The 18,755-nt window shown below is 40.6% G+C and overlaps 1 protein-coding gene across 4 annotated transcripts in view; it reads right to left on the bottom strand.

The window, feature by feature from the left end:
• Nucleotides 1-13,860, bottom strand: part of pax5 (paired box 5) — a 54,513-nt gene extending 40,653 nt beyond the window's left edge. The window contains exon 1 of one of the 4 annotated variants that reach the window (XM_085163067.1): nucleotides 6,320-13,860. In XM_085163067.1, the coding sequence (XP_085019193.1) occupies nucleotides 6,320-6,362 (43 nt within the window). In that variant the 5' untranslated portion in view covers nucleotides 6,363-13,860. The remainder of the gene's footprint in view (nucleotides 1-6,319) is intronic. The other 3 variants (XM_085163070.1, XM_085163066.1, XM_085163068.1) reach the window with 3 other exon arrangements.
• Between the last annotated feature and the right edge of the window lie 4,895 nt (nucleotides 13,861-18,755).

The following is an 18,755-nucleotide window of genomic DNA, read 5'->3' on the forward strand; positions in this document are numbered from 1 at the left end:
TATATATATATATATATACATATATATATGTATATATATATGTATATATATGTGTGTGTGTGTGTGTGTGTGTGTGTGTGTGTGTGTGTGTGTGTGTGTGTATGTTTCCCTCCAAAGGCGAAGTTTAAATGAAATAATTTTTTTTTTTCAACCATTTAATCCACTGGCTTTTGTATTACCATAGTGATTACGTCTTTAGGGGAAACACACACACAGACACACACTCTCCCACACACACTAATCCTAGCTGTGGGGGTAATAGATTTTAAACACATTACCCCAGCAGGGATACCCCCTAAAACACCATGCTGTCCCCTGAACCTGTCCCCCTGTCCTCAACTTCTCTCCATCAGCATAAAATAAAGAAAGACACACACACACACACTTTCACAGCTTTCCCCAGCATAAATATAAATAGGTCAATACAGGGGAGATAAATACAAAAATGTGAAGAGTGGAGAGTCTCATTCTGTGAAATCAAACAAAGCTATTTCCAAATGGCTAACGTGGACGGCGACTCGCTTCCTTACTGCTTTATTTTTTTTTTTCAGATAGAAGAAGTCTCATTATGCAGACGTCTGCTGCAGAGCACAATTTGAAAAGCAATCGCTCTTTATGAAAGACAGGAAAACGCAGGCAGAGTAATATGACCCTGTGAGCTGGGCTCAGCCACAGCTCAGAGACAAGCAGCATGAACTTTACCATCAGCTGTGTTTAATCGATTTGTTATTTACTTTTAAACCTGTTCAATCAAAGAAGTCATTCACCCAATTAGCGCTTATGTATTGTAATTTTTCATATTTCCGCTCTACACGTTTAGTGGATTCATCGGGGGAAGTACTGCAAAGCTTCTGAAGACTGTTTGCTTCGTATAGCATCAGATGTGTTACTATCCTGGGTTTGGATGTCCTAAATTTATAACAAACTGGAAGGACAGAGTTCAGAAGACTTCACACAGATTTGAATGATGTACTGTAGACACTAGTGAGTCATACTTCATCAAAATGTCAGAGCTTTTAGGAAATTTACTGTAGAACAGAGACTAAAGGTCCCTGTCTGCTCTAACTCTATGAATAAGAAATGTTAAATCTCACCCCTTTTTATTAACAACAGTGGATTTGCAAATCATTCAGTGGTGAGGTACCATGTTTTTTTTAATGTTCTGTATGCAAAAGGTTTCTTCGTGCTTTCATTATATTTCAGATGGCTAATAATACAGTAATGTTACGTTGAGATATAGCAGTGGCTCAATGAAGAGGACCATTCATCTGAAATAAGAAACGTGTTTTATCCTCGTGATAAGCTCTTCATGAGTTCTTGATGTTTATTATCTATTTTATTTTCCAAAATAAGAATTTGTACCTCACAACTGTTCAGTGTGCTCTGTTTTATTTCCCATTAAGGACATTTCTGGCTTTCAAAGGCTATTTTCATATTAAAGGGTACTGTGAACTCATTGCTCTTGAAAGCATACACAGTAACGAGTCAAATGGAACTAGTTTTATCTAAAACATCCAAAATCACAATTTACAAATTTGCTCCGGTGGGCTACATAACTTGAACAACATCATAGCCCCCTTTATCACCCTTAATTCCTCCAGTAAACTTCCCAACCATACGTTTTGTAAAACATGTGAATAGATTTTATGTATTTAGCAGAAAATTCATAATCAGAATTTAAGTAGAAGAGATGAGCCTGCTCATAGTCATTCACTGGCAGTCAGTTGACCCTCCTGGAGCCTACAGTGCACCCCTGACCCTACTGTTTTTGTAATAAGGGATCAATTTGTTGATCTACTGTGGTGGATTCATAAGACTTTACTGGGAATGCTCACTGCCCAGTCCTGTACAGCATTTGCAGAAACATCTCACACACGTACAGTTTCAGATCTTCCTCAAAGCAAGAAAGAGTCAGCTGACCTCCACTGGAGAAAGTCAGCTCTCTGACTCTTTTTTTACATTCTGTGAATACCTTATAAGGTTGTCTAAATGTGTAAATGCATTTCTCCTCCTCCTCTCTTTATTATTATTTCCTATAACCTCTCAAGGAATAAAAGAACGTTTTTTTCTAGAATGGTTTATAGAAGCCTACTGCGCTACTTCCTCCTGACCAAAGGTATCTGCAGAGAAGACGCTCCCTCGCTCTCCCTCCCTCCCTCTTCCTCAGATAAGAGTAAATGAAATGGTTCCTTTCACCCTTCCTATCTGGGCCAGGGCATGAAATACGCCTTGCTTTGTAAAGAGATGGAGAGGAATGACTTGTGACCTACAAAAACCTCCCGATAACTATTTATTCACTTATCTGTGTATTTACTGTTGGTATTAGGCGTTCAGACTCTCACCATTCTTGGGGTAGGCTGTGTGGATTATGTGTTTGAAATTTATTTTTCTAAGCCCATAAATACTGATAGGGAGAAACGCAAATCTATAAAAAGCATTTGTTTATCGGCCTCAGTAGCGTAATTCTCTGAATACGCTGTACAAGTTCTCATTTCAGAGGGTTATGTGCCATGTTTAGGCATCAGGCTGGAGAGGTGAATGGTGCTAGCCCAGAGCAAGGCTGAGTAAGAGAACTCAGACGTTTCTCCTAATTGTAGAAGAAATGATTTCCTTTCTTGTCCTTAAAACTAATTACAGAAGAAACCTGGGCTGATGTTCCCACAGCTGGGTGGGTTTACTGACAGATGCCAGTAATTCATCCCTCTGACCAAGCAAATTAACCACTTGCTCACAGAAATTCAATCAGCAGCTCAGGAGACTTTGTTGCAGAATGAAGATTTTGCCAAATTACTAGCTTTGGCTTTTAAATATCTTTCTACTGAACCTCTGAAGTCTCCAGAGGTGGTGGTAGTGTGGGGGTGTTGGCAGAGACAGCAGCTTCATTTTCACCCTGCCAGGGGACCAGCGGTCATTATGCATCCCTCTTGTATTTTATTTATTTACCCTTTATAGGAGCTGCCTTAAGAACCTAGCGCCACCTTAAACGTTTGATTGATTCACTGTTTCCGGGAGGGGGGAAATACAGAGATAAAGCAGAATATATTCGCGCTCCCCCATCCAGAAAATAAGGTCCATTAGGCTCTCTGTCCCTCTCTCTTCCAGCCACATTCCTCAGTGTCTCTCTCACTCTTTCCCTCTGTCCACATAGCTCTCTCTCTCATCTCTCATCTGGGCCGTCACGGCCTGACGACTCAAAAATAAAGCAAAAGAGAAATCGCGACAAAACGCCACCGGTCCCCTCTCTCTTTTCTCCGCTCCCTGTCTTAGAGGGGGAAGAAAGGAAGGAAAAAAACAACTAGAAATTACTTTAGGCCGAAAACCTGTTTGGAAAGTTGCCTGCGAGAATACAGATGAAGCAAATTTCCTTGAGCAAACAGTGGATAGATCGGTGAGATGTGCCAGGCGGGCGTTTTGGACGTATAGTGCTATTTTGTATTTTCTTTACGTGAACAGAGGGATAATTAATATTTGGTGGAAGAATCGAGGCTCAAAGAAACTCAAAGAGGAAAAAGTCCCCCAAAACTAAACGATTTAAAGTAAACTTCATATTTGCAGCGGACACAGATTATGACGATGGCGTCTGAGTCGATCTGTCGGATTAAGATTAATCCATTTTTTCCACATTTCTTTGCTATTGTTCCGGCTCAGTGTAGCTCTGCATTAGAAAGTCCGATCTATATTTTCTTTACGCTATAACTCGCGAGTCTCTACGGTAGGCCACGGCCTCGCCTACTTAATATTCAGCATGCCTCTATTACCATTACAATGCGTGATTATGAAATTCAACTCATTACCATCACAATTACCTGGTATAGATATTTTAAATATCCCTATTTTATGGTGTTGCTCGTGGTAGAAATAACTCTTTAAAGTTAGTGAGTGCTCAGGCTTGTTATGAGCCACATATGTGGGCTATTCACGTTTCAGTAATCAATCATCGTTATAAAAGTGTGTAAGGCAAATGATTGTAGGGAAGGAGATTTTAAGCAAAAATAATAACAAGAAAAATAATATTAATTATAAGTGTCAGCCGTGTAGGTGAAAAACCTCCGATTTTTTTCAAATAAAATATTTGGGAAAGGCTTTTGGGATGAACACGCACTTGTTACACCCCCACAATAACACATGAAACTTTAGGATCGTGTGTTATTGCCTCTGCTTTAAATTTAAGTCTGTGGCCCGTATGCTTCACAGACTTCCTGATGAGGTGAAGTACACATACACACCCGTTGGCACGCACACACGCACACCCACACTGGCATGGAGCGAACATCCAAACTCTCCCAACAACATTTCCACGCGTCACAGTCGATTCCTCCCGACCTCTCTCTCTCTACCTTTGACATTTTTAGGTGTAATCGTTTTAAAGCGTCTCAGCGCTTTGACATATATAACTTTAGCCCCGCCGCTGCCATCAGCACCGCGGATCATTGGCTTTGCTGAAACGGCAGGGAAGAGGAAGCGTGATTCGTTCTAGCTTTTGGATATGTGTGTGCAGCACTTTTTTTCTCCTTCTTCTTTTCTTTTCTTTTTTTTAAAATCCCACAGAGCAACACACCGTGGGAAACTATGTCAGTCACATAACACGGCTTCTCTCCGGGACTAAAGTGCAATATAACGCATAATCTATTAGCCACACGCTGAAACGCTTGTAGGACGCTTTATTTGACTTTTGAGTGTAAAGAGAAAACACAACATGTACTGCCACCGTGCAGCCTGCTGATTTAGGGGGTGACATTGTTTATGTAAATTTGCAAAAATAACAAAAACCCGAATTTAACAGTTTAAACGTCTTTTTGAGCATCAGCCTGCAGTCTTTACTGCCTAACACCCTAAATAAAAACACTGCAGTAGTTTCAGTGCACACTGTAATAAATCTGACATTTTGCTTATAATTACAGCAGAGATTTTGTGCTCAAATTTAGAATGATTAATATTAGCAGAAGACTTTCTTTCTTTTTGCTATTATCACTGTTTGATTCTTTCTTCATAAATACGCAGAGGTGCGCAGCAGCACGTTTTTGGAGAGGGGAAAATGAACCGAAAAAACAAAGCAGGCTCTGCCATGTCACGACTGAGTGACCAAAAGTTGATCCCCCTCCTTCTGCACAGCTTTCCCCTGCATATATATATATATATATATATATATATATATATATATATATATATATATATATATATATATATATACAGCTACCCTGCTGAAGTGTCCTCAAGCAAGACACTGAGCTACATTAAACTGTGTCCTGCTGTGTGGTAAAAACGAGGGCTTATTTTTGTAGGTGCTCGCATAAAATCTAAAAATCTCCCGGTTCCGTGTGTGTGTGTGTGTGTGTGTGTGTGTGTGTGTGTGTGTGTGTGTGTGTGTGTGTGTGTGTGTGTGTGTGTGTGTGAAGTGCAGTCTAACCTGGTTATGTGCAGAAACACTGCGGTTACTGTTTGTGGATCAGGTTCAGCTTTTAGTCATGCTTTGTTACCCCAGTCTCTCTCTCTCTCTCTCTCTCTCTCTCTCGCCCTCTCTCCCACTCTCTCCCATTCTCTCTCTTTCCCTCTCCCTGACCCTCTCTGACCCCTGAACTTCTTCGCTTCAAAAGAGGGAAACACAGCAAACCATCTCCCACAAAACATCAACTCCGACACAATGTGCGCAACCTGCATTTCATCACACGATTCACAAATCCCCTCAGCTCCTCATTCTACCCAAAACTCATGTCGATTTACACTTACTTGACATTTTAATATGCACATTTATGAAAAATAATACAGCTTTAAATTGTAAGAAACAATTGGTAAGGTAAGTAATACAAAAAAATGTATAATTTCATAAGATATAAGATTTGTAAATGTTTTCTGTCCATATTTAAACACTGAGAAAATATCCACATTGTAAAGTCACTTATAATTGATTTTTTTCAAATAATAATAAGAAAGAATAACAAGCAGCCTAAAGATACGCGTGCGCAACAAATTTGTAAAGTACTTTCAAACAATCCAATATTACACACTTACTCTGTATTTTTTTTTTTTTTTTTAAATGCCTAAAATGTTTGTTTTGTTTTGTTTTTTGAGTTCTCCGAAATCGGGAGCTCATATTTAAATTAAATAAAACAAAACAAAAAAACACGTTTTCATGTTTTTGTATATATTCTTACAAATAAATCGACATTTCAGTTCTTCGAATTATGAATTTTATTTATTTATTTATTTATTTTTTACTCTTTGCTGTTATTATTACACATGCACGCAGAGCTGTCGGTCTGGGAGACAGTTCAGTTCAGGGCAGATGCAGATGAAGGAAATTATAAATGCATACACTTACTGTGCATTGCCGCAAACGGGTCGTGCTTACAGTGAATCTCCATCGGAAAGATGGGGCTGGAGGGCCCCAGCGAGCTATTACGAGTCTTAAAAAAAAATGCCACCGGACTCCTCGCTTCAGTCGGCCAATATTACTGAAAGACCGTGACCTCCAATGAATGAAAAGCGCCTGTTTCCTTTAAAAGAGGGAACTTTTTTCTTCTTCTTGATTAAAAAATAAAATACAACGATATTAAAACATTGAAAATGAAGGATTTGCAGTTGGATGGGGGAGAAAGAACCGGCCTCAAAATATGAATCAAAGATGGGCCCCCTCCTCATGGGGATGGGACACAACAGCGGGTCTATTCTGGTGTCTCCTAAACCAGAGGAGGGAGACGACGGCGTAAGCTTTCATTCCTTCAGCTTCTCATTATCACCAAGTTGCACCAGTCCCGGGTCATAAAAAAATTGAGGTAATGTTAAAAGTTTTGCCAAAAAATAAAAAATAAATACGCAAAATAAACAAAGTAGCCTTCCCTCCTTTCTCTCCTTCTCGGTCCGCTGGCCGTGACCCCTGAACTGAGACTAACCCGGCGGAGGCTGAACTTTCTCCTCTCAGTCTGTTCAGAAATATTTAAAAAGACAAACATTAAAAGGAGCTTTTAAAAGACAAAAATATTCGTTACAGATCCACTCGCGGCTGTATTTTGTCCCAAGTTCTTTTTTGCACATTGCTTCTTGCGATAAATCGTCCTCGGTTGCTTCTACGTGAAAACTCGGTTATCTCCCATCAACATAAAAAACCATGAAAGACAGCGGATAAGTGCTCACATCTTGAAGGTTCACGTCCCCCAAAAAAGAAAAGGAAAATACAGAAAAAGTGCACAGGAGGAGGGTGTGTGGGGAGACGCGCTCTCCCTCTTTCTCAACAGAAGGTACTGAAGATGACTTGATATCTGTTGCCTTGTTTGAAGGAACGAAAGGCAGCTCTCAGCCCCCGGTCACTCTTTCTCCTTCCTCCTCCTTGCTGACCAGGAACCCTGCACAAACGAAGATGCGGGCTTGTATGTGAGTTTTGATTTCTTTCACGCCGGAGAAGAAAAACAGTTCTCTCCGAAATTTTTTTTTTTTAAAAAAGATCTACTTTTCTCCGCGCTCAGAACACAAAAAACGCCACAGATTGCGATTCAAGTCTGTACATAAACGGGCTTCTTTAACTATACAATGGAAAGCTGCCTGCGCCCAGCATCCGCGGTGGCGCACGGCGAGTTTCAGGACCTGGTCTCGTGCGGACAGCGCCCGCGCTCCCAACCCCCTGGAACCCTAACCTACACGCGCCGGCCAGCTGCCCGTCACTCACAGGGAATCTGGCCAATCACAGCGTGAGCGCGAGCCACACGTCACCGCCAGCCCCAGATAGAATCGGGCGGGGGAGGATGGCGATTGGCTCGAGCGAATCCCGTAGACCAATGACGCCCCGCAGATTTACGCGTCAGCCAATGGTGAGGCTCAGCGAAGGGACGCCCGGCTCGGGGAGTAGATGATCATATGTTTAATTTCAATTAACGAAGTAAAAAAAACTAATGCCTTTATACCCATTTGCGCTCAATTTATTCATGTCAATATTAAATGGCTAATTAATTGAGTATTACTAAAAATGAGGCTTAGTTGCAGCAGGCTTTTATAAATAAAGGGATGCTGAAGAACTTAAATAGCAAGTGTCCATCTTTCTGTTGCATGAGTAACTGTAGCTGTAAGTGGACAAAAGTAGATTTTATAGGCCCACAGCCTTTCTGGGAAACGCGTTTAAGTAAAAAATTTTAAATTTTTTTAAAAAAAAAACAACTAAAATAAATAAAACCTTTATATTCACGTAAGCACAGGCCTACCAAAGTCAGAGTGTTTTTGAAAACAACTGGCCCTGCATATTTTCTCTGTTTCCTCCCTCTTCCTTCAGCACAATGCTATAAATCTTTAGCTAGGGGAACAACCGGGAGAAAACATATGAAACATGCATTCCCAATCATTACCTAATTGATCGCGGATCCAAACGGATGTCGGTTTTTACGAAAAGCAATTGGCGAGCTGCGCGTTTACTCACCAAACTACAAGAGGGGATTCAATACGCGCTCGTCCCACCTGATTTGAGAGGGTATATCGAAGCCTCGCTCCGGTAATATTAACCAAGCAAATAGCCTAAAGCATGAGCCAAATTAAAAAGTGTTATTTCCCTTCTTCCTGTGTCTAGACATTTAATCGTTTTGGTGCATATGTGCCGCATGCACACATAAACCCCTCTGATTAGATATATTTGTACAGTCATTCGCAGACACTTAAACCGGAGGCAGAATCGCACAAGTCATTTCTGCCTGTCTAACAGCATCATTAAGCATGCGGCTTTTGTTACAATCTGTCAAGTCAGTGTCACAATGGAGACCTAAACAACAACCACAACAGTCTTTAGGTTATTCTGCCTACCTGTCAAGCTTATCCTCAAAAGACCTACGAGCTCGATGTACCTCAAGGCAATGCACAGTTACTGGAAAAGGTCAGTTTGTGATATGATTGAGTCTATTTAATTTTTTAGATTTGCAGATTTCTTGATTTGCAGTTGTTAGCGTCTTTCCTCTGCTCCTCTCATGATCTGCACTTCTGCTCATTTTAAAGTGCGCATCAGCCCAGAGAGCTCCTTTAAACTCAAGTACAGCATAACTAGAAAATAAAAAGTTATCCCTAAAATGAAAAATAACACATCTTGAAGCTGTTTCAGAAATTTTTCTGAAAAACTGGAAGCTTGGAGGCTTTGGGGTTTTGCTTTCTGGTTAGACTGGCTCCTCAGTATGGGATGTTTGCGGACCTAACCACGAGGGGGCGTTCAACCTTGGGCAACACGCCCTCACGCGCATGCACGTACACACATACACACAAAGACAAGACGTGGCCTACAGGAACTTTACCATGAACATACCTTAAGTTAAGTCTTCCAAGTAGACCAGTGAAGGCCTAGAAGGACCAAGATATCTCCCAAAACAGGAAGGACAATAATCCCAGCACGGGATTACTGTATATCAAACATTTTTTTTGTCTGTTTCACTAACCCAGACATCCAAAACACAAAATGTGTTTTCATGAATCTCCATTGATTCCACGTCTCTGTTCTTTAATCCACTGAAAGCAGACCCTGTTTTCAGCATCCACGCTAATCCTCATTCATATTTCACATCTCTTTGCTGAGTATTCATCAGTTATGAGGCCTCGTGGAAAAACACGACAGACAGCAGACGAGCCTCATTCTGTTTTTTGGCTTGCATTTTTCTTAACAGTAAAATAGAAAAAAATTAAAACACAAAGAAGTAGTAGTAATATTTTTTAATTTTGATATTTAGATACCTACACCTCAGGCCTGAATTTAGGCCACAAGACGAACAAAATGTCGAAAAGCAGGGGACCGCTGATACTGAAAATTCTCTGAAGTGGGACCAAGAGTGGGGGGGGAAATCTCCTGGCCTCGTGACGTTTAAAAAAGGCCTAAATGAACCTAGTTTTAAAATATGACAATATCTCATTTTACTTTCTATATAAATATAAACTACTAAATTCGTAATATATATTGTATTGGCGGAGCAGGTTATTTTGCTATCTTGGAGGGGTCTCCAAACAAAGACTCAAAAACAAAACCTGCCATATGATACTTTACGTATTTCTGTCACTGAATCCGTTCTCCTTCTGCACCCAGTCTGTTTTTATTTACTGAGATATAGACACGAGCGCTTCTCTCCCCACAGAAGTAAATTACAGCCGTCGCTCTTGTCTCTCCGATTTGCAAATTAAATACATAAGCAATTAAAAAATCCAAACACAATCAATCATGTATACAAATTGTTGTTGCTTTAGGGTTTGAAATTTGGAGAAAACTTCAATCAGGGTAGGACGACTTTAATCCGGGGATCCAAATCCATTACCATATTTCATTACCTCTCCACTGCTGGAAACGGGAGGATGGGAGGGTGGTAGTGGTGGAGGAGGAAGAAGGAGAGGAGGAGAAGGGTGAAGGGTTTGTAGACTTTTTTAAACGTTAGTAAGAATGTGGTGGAGTTGTGATAATCATTTGGAGGCAAATTGAACCCACTGTTGTTATTTAGGAGTTCCCCCCTTTCACTCCTGCTCTCCCTTTTTCCCTCTATCCGCCAAGAAGGCTTCGGCTGTTTTGCTTTTTTACGCCCGAGCCTCAAAACGAAAAAGCAATGAAAAATTAATAGCGCATGTTAACTCCACCAGCTCGTTTATTACACGCCCGCTGACTGTAAACATAATGAGAAAGCTCCCGTATCTCTTCTTAAGTTTTCATTTGCTTATAAAATATAAAAGTCATAACTAATAAATAAAATATATGGACTAGAGAGTGAACCGTCTTGGACTTCCCGGGGTGGAACTCGACCGTGTGCCGAGCAGGTAAATCACTGAGACTTGTCCCACCCACAGGCCCGATCAGATGGTCCTATTTGTAATCATTTGGCTCTTTCATAATGCAAGTAAAGACCAGTCTGTCATCTGTCAGGTGGAATAGAAAGCCCTCATGGCCGTATATCAGCCTAGATCCTCTACTATGATGGGGCACTTGAGGTCAAAGCTAAAGCAGGCTACGCCATGTGAGGTCATGGTTGTCTTTCTCCCTCCCCTCCCCTGCCTCACTTCTTTCTCTCTTCCATTTTCATGGTATCGGTTGTGCATCACATAGTGTACTCTGCACAGTTTAGTGAGCGTTTTGGTCAACAACTTTTATACGGTGGCGTGTCAGCTTTGACTTTTGGAAAACACAAATGCTGTAGATGAAGCTTGAATGGTCAGAGTAGTGCAGAGCAGTTCACGGGGTTTCCGGGGCGCCTGCATGAAAACAGGCTGGTAGAGAATGACGCAGAAGAATATACGCAGAGAAACGATATCACTGAGTGGGTCCTATTACTCTCAATACACCTGTATTTTACTGTGGACAGAAAACAGGCCAAGGGGAGCTAACATCATATACGGGTGTTGAAAATGTCTTATAAGACAGATAATGTCTTGCGTGTTGTTGTTGTTGTTGTTGTTGTTGTTGTTGTTGTTGTTGTTTTAATAATAATTCACAGAAATAACAGCCAAGCTAAATGGAAAGAATCGAGCCTTGCTCTTTCACGCACTACCAGAAGCTTTTCTAGATTCACGTTCTTCCCCATTGATTCTCCTTTGTACTCCAAGCACGTATCTTAAAGTGAGAGGAAACATGGAGAGGCCGTAGGTACAGGCCCCGGGCCCAGAAGACTTTACACATCAGCATGGGAGGGGCCCTCCTTTAAACTCTGATTTCCTCAGTGGCTAAAAGGCTATCATCCAATTGCTACAAATCCCATCGTTTTCACCGTTTATCAGGGGCTAGGCCCACTCCACAAAAGACTGCAGAGGAGCCCTGACTTGTCTTACAGAGCAGTGGCATCATCTGTAGAGAAATTTTCAAAGAAGGGTGACCCCAAGATAAAAAAAAAAATTCTATTACAAGACAAAGTGCCAAAAGTCCTCCTTGACGCAATATAGTATAAATGAATGCGTAAAACAGCATTAACTGCAGTCTGAACCTCTATTAAAAATGTTATTCAACAGCTGTCTTAAATCTGTGAACGTACATTTCAATATTCTTTCTAACAGGCAAAAGGAGGGGTCACGAAAGCAGATGTTGCTTTTCTGGAGGAAAAAAGCTGCGTGGAGCCCGTTCAAAGAGGCTGATCACCTACCCACAGTTTCTTAATGACAAACGACGTTTTATCAATGCAGACACAGCGGGCAGCAATATGAAATGATGTGATATCCATTGGGTGCCATAACAAGGTCGATGGCCTGATCCATTGCTGTACCAGACCCTGCTGTTTTATGAATAGGCCTATAGGAGATTAACCTGTTGAATAAAATAATGGAGACACGAAGGAAAGAGTCGAGTTCACATCCTTTAGAGAGTTGCATTTGACTGAAACGACCAGAGACGCCAACTTCTGTTTAACAAACTAGAAAAACAAATAACATCTCACATGGCCACCCTCACAAGACGCATTTTACACATACATTTGTGAGACGTGGAGATATACAGGGACCACGATCTTGCGCAAATCCACGTTGCCTTTCAGTTCTAATCACCCACCCGGTACTAAGCTAACCCCATCAGGTGATTGACCAACACGTGGAGATGACCTGAAGCTCAATGCCACCCAAACCAAGCAACTTCAGCCACTTTTCCTTCTCTGCCAGCAAATGACGAAAATAATAATAAATACAAAATAGCAAATAAAACCAAAACATATCTTTTAAAGAAGCAAAATTATAAACCGACAGCACTCAGGCACATTTTTTTTAACTTCTTTATCTCTATAAATGAAGCCTAAGGAATTTCTAAAAGACAGCAACACGAAGACTAAAAGTTTCTGCACTTGTCCACAAAAGTCACAAACTTGAGAGAAAACATTGCAACTGAAGCACATTTTACACTCTCAAAGTTAGCACAAAAGTTTACGGAATGTTTCATTGCAGAGATCAACTCCCGAAAACGTTTTTATAGTTTTTGTAAAAGTTTAATAACTTAGAACGGCTTTAAAGCAAGTTTTTTTTTTAAAGAAACGTTTGTAAAAAGCTAAACTTTAATGTCAATTTAAAAGTTTTGACGTAAATAAAATTAAAAAGCAAGAAAAGCACGAGTTCACTAGATAAGCAGATGAGTTTTAGCTCTTGATGAGAGCAAAAATGTAGCCAGAGTGAGACGGTGCGACCCTACCTGCTCTTCCCAGCCGCAGCGCAGGACTCTTGGGCCCCTGGTCCATGTTACTCGGTTAGAACAGGGGGAGGCGATGGAGGGAGAAAAAAGGAAAAGATCAAAAACTTTTTTCCAGCGTCTCCCTCTCCTCCTCCTCCTCTCTCTCTCTCACCCTCTCCCTATCTCTCTCCCTTTCTGGGGCAGTTTTCTTCTCTCCCCCCTTCCCCCCCCCCCTTTTTTTTGTCCCCTACTTTTGGGGCGACTTGTAGGTTGAAATAATTCGACCCTTCCGCTCCCTATTGCACTCCCTGCAAGTGCTCAGTCAGCTGCAACTAAACGCTTTAGGTGGAAAAAAGGCTTCGGGGGGAAGCGTGAAATGATCACGCCGAGTAAAAGAGCCGCTTTCTCAATGTGCGCTCATGTCCTGTCCTTTTCCTTGCACACACAAATTCAATGGGTGTACGCGCTCACGTGCACACATTAACGTGCGCTCCGACGCACGCGCACGGCCCTGCATACATAACATGCAACTTACAACCGCCACCCTTCCCTTCAGGGCCGCGCCCCCTCCCTCGCATCTGTTACCAAGTTCCACTTTACTAAACTTTCCCGCCCACACCCCACTCTCCCTCTCTCTCTTTCTCCCTTTCATGTTAGATTCATTTCCTTTGATACCTCTGATTCATTCCCGGTTGATTGCTATGCAGGTTGATAGGTAACATTACAGCGCCATGCGTAAAACTAGTGCGCTTTTTTCTTTTTTCCTTTAACTTAGAAATAAGAAAACGTTGGTTCACAGGTGGATTTCTGTTTAGTGTCCTTTCAGTGTCTCCCAAAAGAGTGCTCAAAGGAGTTTCTCCAATTTCTGTCCTCCTCTGCCGGTCTACACCTGTTACGCAGGATGCTCTTTACGCACGGACTCAGAGACTTTGGAGCAGGTGCAATACGTCGAGCTACAACTTCAGCTAACGTCACTGCTCTGCAGTTGGAGCGTACAGTCTTCCTCTGCGTGCATCTCGTGAAAAGAGTTTGTTACAAAACGGATAGTTCTGGTCCTTAGTCTTGATTGTCAGACACACACCTGTAAGCGCGTTACATTTAATTTAGAAATCGATTTGCCAACTGAAAATTTCCACTCATACTGATACTCACCGCTTTCTTTGTGTTTCTTAGTGTCTAGTGAAACACTGACGATGTAGATCTCCTGATTTAGTGTTCCTTTGTAGGCTTTTCGTGTTATTACGGTCAGGTTTTGCTGTCGCTTTTCGCCAACAAGCCCAAACACGCAAATGCCCCCCTTCCCCCCATAAATTATTATAAATACATTTATTACATTTATTGATACATTTGCAACTTTTAAAATCAAACAGATATTAATCATAAGGCTGTGTAAATAATGACACTTGAAGACCAAAGTGCCACTTTGAAGGAGCAATTTTAAAAGAGTTTGGCAGCAGCGTGTTCAGTAAAATTTTCACCAATAAGAGGGCATGAGGTAAAGCCGGAACGAAGGGGTGTCTTATGCAGCAAACAAATTGAATTATGCTTAAAAGAGGACTGATTCCAGGCGAAAAAACGTGGAAACAGCAGTACAAACGAAAGTGAATTTACTGTAAAGGACAAACACACAACAGTCCTAACTTAAGACTTCACCGCCAGTTCCAGCCGATCGTGACCATAAACAGGAATTAAGATTTAAGAGCGAAATTCAAGCAGTGGGTGTGTCTCTTTACTCGGTGTCTAACTTCTTCTTGCTTTCCTCCAGACAGCTGCGGGTCTCAGGGTTCACGCGCAGCCCCGAGACAATTGAGTGAGGAACAAAGCGCGAGACAGCGACCCATTTTGCTCTGCTTGTCGCCTCGCGCTGCAACACTACGACCCTGACCTTCGGCTCGCGCCCACAACATCAAAACATCAACATTAATGTTTCCTGTGTGGTGGCGAGAAAACAAAGAAGGAGGCTCTACTCTGACCTTCAGGCGGGGAAGCAGCCGCAGATAAATCAATTACAGACTTTTATGAGGAAAATATGAATTTATGCCGTGTTGGAATGGACTGTAGGCCACTTATGCGGGGAAAAGTTAGTCAACGGGATCTTTTGAACCCCCCCTTTGCACATCACACAGAGTGATTTGGTTAATACTGCAGCCTGGTGTTGTCACTTTCCAGGCTAATGATGATTAGGCCTGCACACACTAACGTGGATTCTGTGTTTTGCCTGCAGGGGAAAGCTCTTGAATCCCCGACAGAACTGTCTCATCCTTATCACTTCATGGACCCCCAAAAGTTGAATCTGTATGCAAGGCCACGGCTGCGGATTATTCACTACATTTCCTAAATGTGTGAGCTCGTGGAGAGAAAAATGTGCAATTATCTGCTATTGGGCTCTTTGAAGAAACCACACTATTGCATTCTGCTTGGTTTTAATTTGTGTGTTTTTTCCTCTTTTCCAGAGACGCACATGAAGATAAAATGCACATCTTGCCACAATTATAATTTCAAACTACAAAATATAAAGCGGACACAGTTTGAGGGAGGGGGGGTATTTTTAAATCAGATTTGACTGGTAATTAATCTTCACTGTAGTGCAGTGAAATGCGGAAATGTGTAACGATTTTTATTAATCGCTCGAGGCAGTATAATAATAATAATAATTATTATTATTATTGTTATTGATGAAGATGATGATGTTAATAACGAGCTATAAACCATAAAAGAAAAAATTACTGTTTACATAGTGTATATGTAAAATACATATATACATCACGCATTTTAAATATATTTATGTAACAATGTGCACATAATTATTTGGGCTGAGTTATATGTTGCGTGTATGAAATATTTTACATGCAACAGTTTTTTTTACATTATTTATTTATTTTGTTATTTTTTATTGCTTGTATTTCAAACATTTAGACAAGAAATAGTTTTTCCTAAATCCCTAAAATCCCATTTTGTTTTAATTAATGAATTTATTTCTTTTTTGCAGTCTTTCATTTGTCTCTCCACTTTTTTTTTTTTTTTTTTTTTTTTTTTTTTTTGGCCTGCAGGACCTCTTCAAAGAACTCTCCACAGTTTAGATATTAATCATCACTTGTTTGTTTTTCACCCCCGTACTAATTAATGTAATTAATATGAGTGGGGAGTAGCTGGATCGGTGACCCGAGCTCTGACCGAGCGGAACCGGAAAGAATCGCATTAAAGCGCGAGATAGAAGAACTAAAGGGACGATTAGAACAATAAGTAAACACGTAAACACAGGCGGAAATGCTCCTCGTCTCTGTGGGACTTTTGGCTTTCACCAGACCGGTTTAATTTAGTGTAAACTACACGGAAAAGACAAAGGCTTATTGCAGGCCTGCAGTTCTGTGGGGTTTCATTGTGTCAGTGCAAAATTACACATGCATCTGTGTTATCTGTGGAAGTTCACAAGTTGTGTGTTAAAGGTTCCGCCTTCAAAATTTCACTTTGATGCAGGCCATGCAAATTAGATATCGACGTGATTTACTTTTAACTATTAAAAGTAAAGGCAGGACATTTGGACAATGACAATTTAATTTGATTGTGCTGTATTTAAATGGGGATCCAACCATACACAGCTTTTAATCCAATGCCTGGAGCTAATGTGAACCACTGTAATGCTGGGTTTAATTTATATTTAATAATAATAAACTTGTATATCAGGTGAAGCAATACACTTTACTGCATTTCCCATCAACTGTAGCAGAGAGGAAAGCATCAGAAATAGAAAGTAGTAGCACCTTAAAATATACTCAAGTGTTCATTTAAAATATTTTGTCTAACTTCAAAATGAACCACATTTACATTTCAAAAGGAAATTCAACAAAACACACCTAACTTTACCTGATAATGATGTTTTGTTTGCTACCTAAATGTTATTCTTAAGTCCAAAGCCTCACATTCAAATCAACACTGTATTTTTTCATATTTAAAAATGAAAGGGACAGAACTATTTAAAAGCCTACTCTGGACTTATATCTTATAAACTTCTTCATTTTACAAAAAAATAAAAAAATAAAATTTATGGTTTTCCTGCTTTTATATATTTGTTAAATCTTCCTTAAATTCTGGAGTATTTAGTAACTTTTGTTTTTCATGAATAAGTCTCACTCAGGGTTTCTAACTTGAGTGTGTATTAGGTATGAGTTAAAAAAAAATACTCCCTCTCATCCACTTATGTGTTACATTTCTTTACAGTACATCAGAGAAACCTAATACCGACAGTCTTACAAAAAAAACCCCCAAAAACTTACCTCTGGTGCGTATTGTTTTCCTAGAAATACTCAGAGCCACAGTGCTGATTGAGCTTACCTCTATATCCCTGGGATTTAATTCAGAGTGGCACTTCACTGTGGCGACACAAGGTTCCCTTTCTGCGGCCATGGTGCCTGGGTGTTGTTGTGGCTATAGAGGCTAGAAAGGGGGCTTAAGGGCTGCAGGGCGGATTGAGAAATGGTCCACATTATTTGTCCATGAAACATTATGTGACACAACATGACACCAGGCCATTTGTATGTAAAGGTAAACATTTCAGCGTGACAATTCGACAAGAGCGGACAAGGCTCCTGTCAATGTGGTTTTATACTTGCAGCTGAGAAAGAGGTGTTGTGGCATCGTGTGGTGATGAAGTGTGTATGTGGGACTTTGTGTGTGTGTGTAGAGCTTGTGTTCACAAATTTAATCCCCATAGACACAAGTCACTTGGTCTGGCCTGAAAAGGTGTTGTCAGGCTTGCTCTCTTGTTTTTTTTTTTTTTTCCAATTGAAAGCATGGACAGACTGTTGATCACAGAGCTTCACAAAAACAGTTTCCTCTGGGTGTGCACACAAGCATGTGTGTGTTTCACCTGTACTTGACATGCATTCAATATTTAAAAAAAAGATCATCGTCAGAGAGTCCTGATAATGCAGGTTAGATTTTAAGCTGCAACCCGGTGGCATCGCTCTGGATCTCCACTCTTCTTTGTTGGCTTGTTGTCTCTTAATTTACGAGATAGTTTAGTTGTGAGCCTTGATCAGATGCATTGTACTTTCTGGTGTCAACAGAGTGTTCAGCCACTGTGTTCAGTATTGTAAAACAACTAATTTTAAATGAATTTAGCATCATATCATGAAGTACTTTAAGTGTCAGGTTTATCATTTCATCCATATGGCCCAGGCATAATATGAGGTCATTTGTGGCTGATCTGTGTTACAAATTCCATGTCTGAAGAGAGGTTTGGAGATCAAGCTTGCTAAACTTTGTGTAGAACTGAGAAAACAAAGAAATATTCTCTTACATGGTACAAAATTACAAGCAATACCCCGGTGACGAGTTATCATTCCCCTCTGGTTGTGCTTTATCATTTGTTCCTTCCTGCCTATGAGCTTTGCCACTGATTAGTACATGCTCTACTTGGCATATTAACTCCAGAATCTACTGAATCTCTCTAATACACCACCAGTTTCTTATCCCACAAAGCTATTTGATGCTGCAGTGTCTCTTAGAATTAATGAGAATGTAACACCTGCGTTAATGTGACCAAAAAGACCAAACCTTGACTGAGGCGACAGATACAATAGATTACATGCGATGCAGTGGAAAAAAACCCAGTGATGATGGGGCTTATACATTCTGTACATCCAGAATATGTGAATGACTTTAGCACTGAGGGCCCCATATG

This window comes from Neolamprologus multifasciatus, chromosome 6 (genome assembly GCF_963576455.1).
Source record: "Neolamprologus multifasciatus chromosome 6, fNeoMul1.2, whole genome shotgun sequence".
Taxonomy (NCBI): Eukaryota; Metazoa; Chordata; class Actinopteri; order Cichliformes; family Cichlidae; genus Neolamprologus; species Neolamprologus multifasciatus.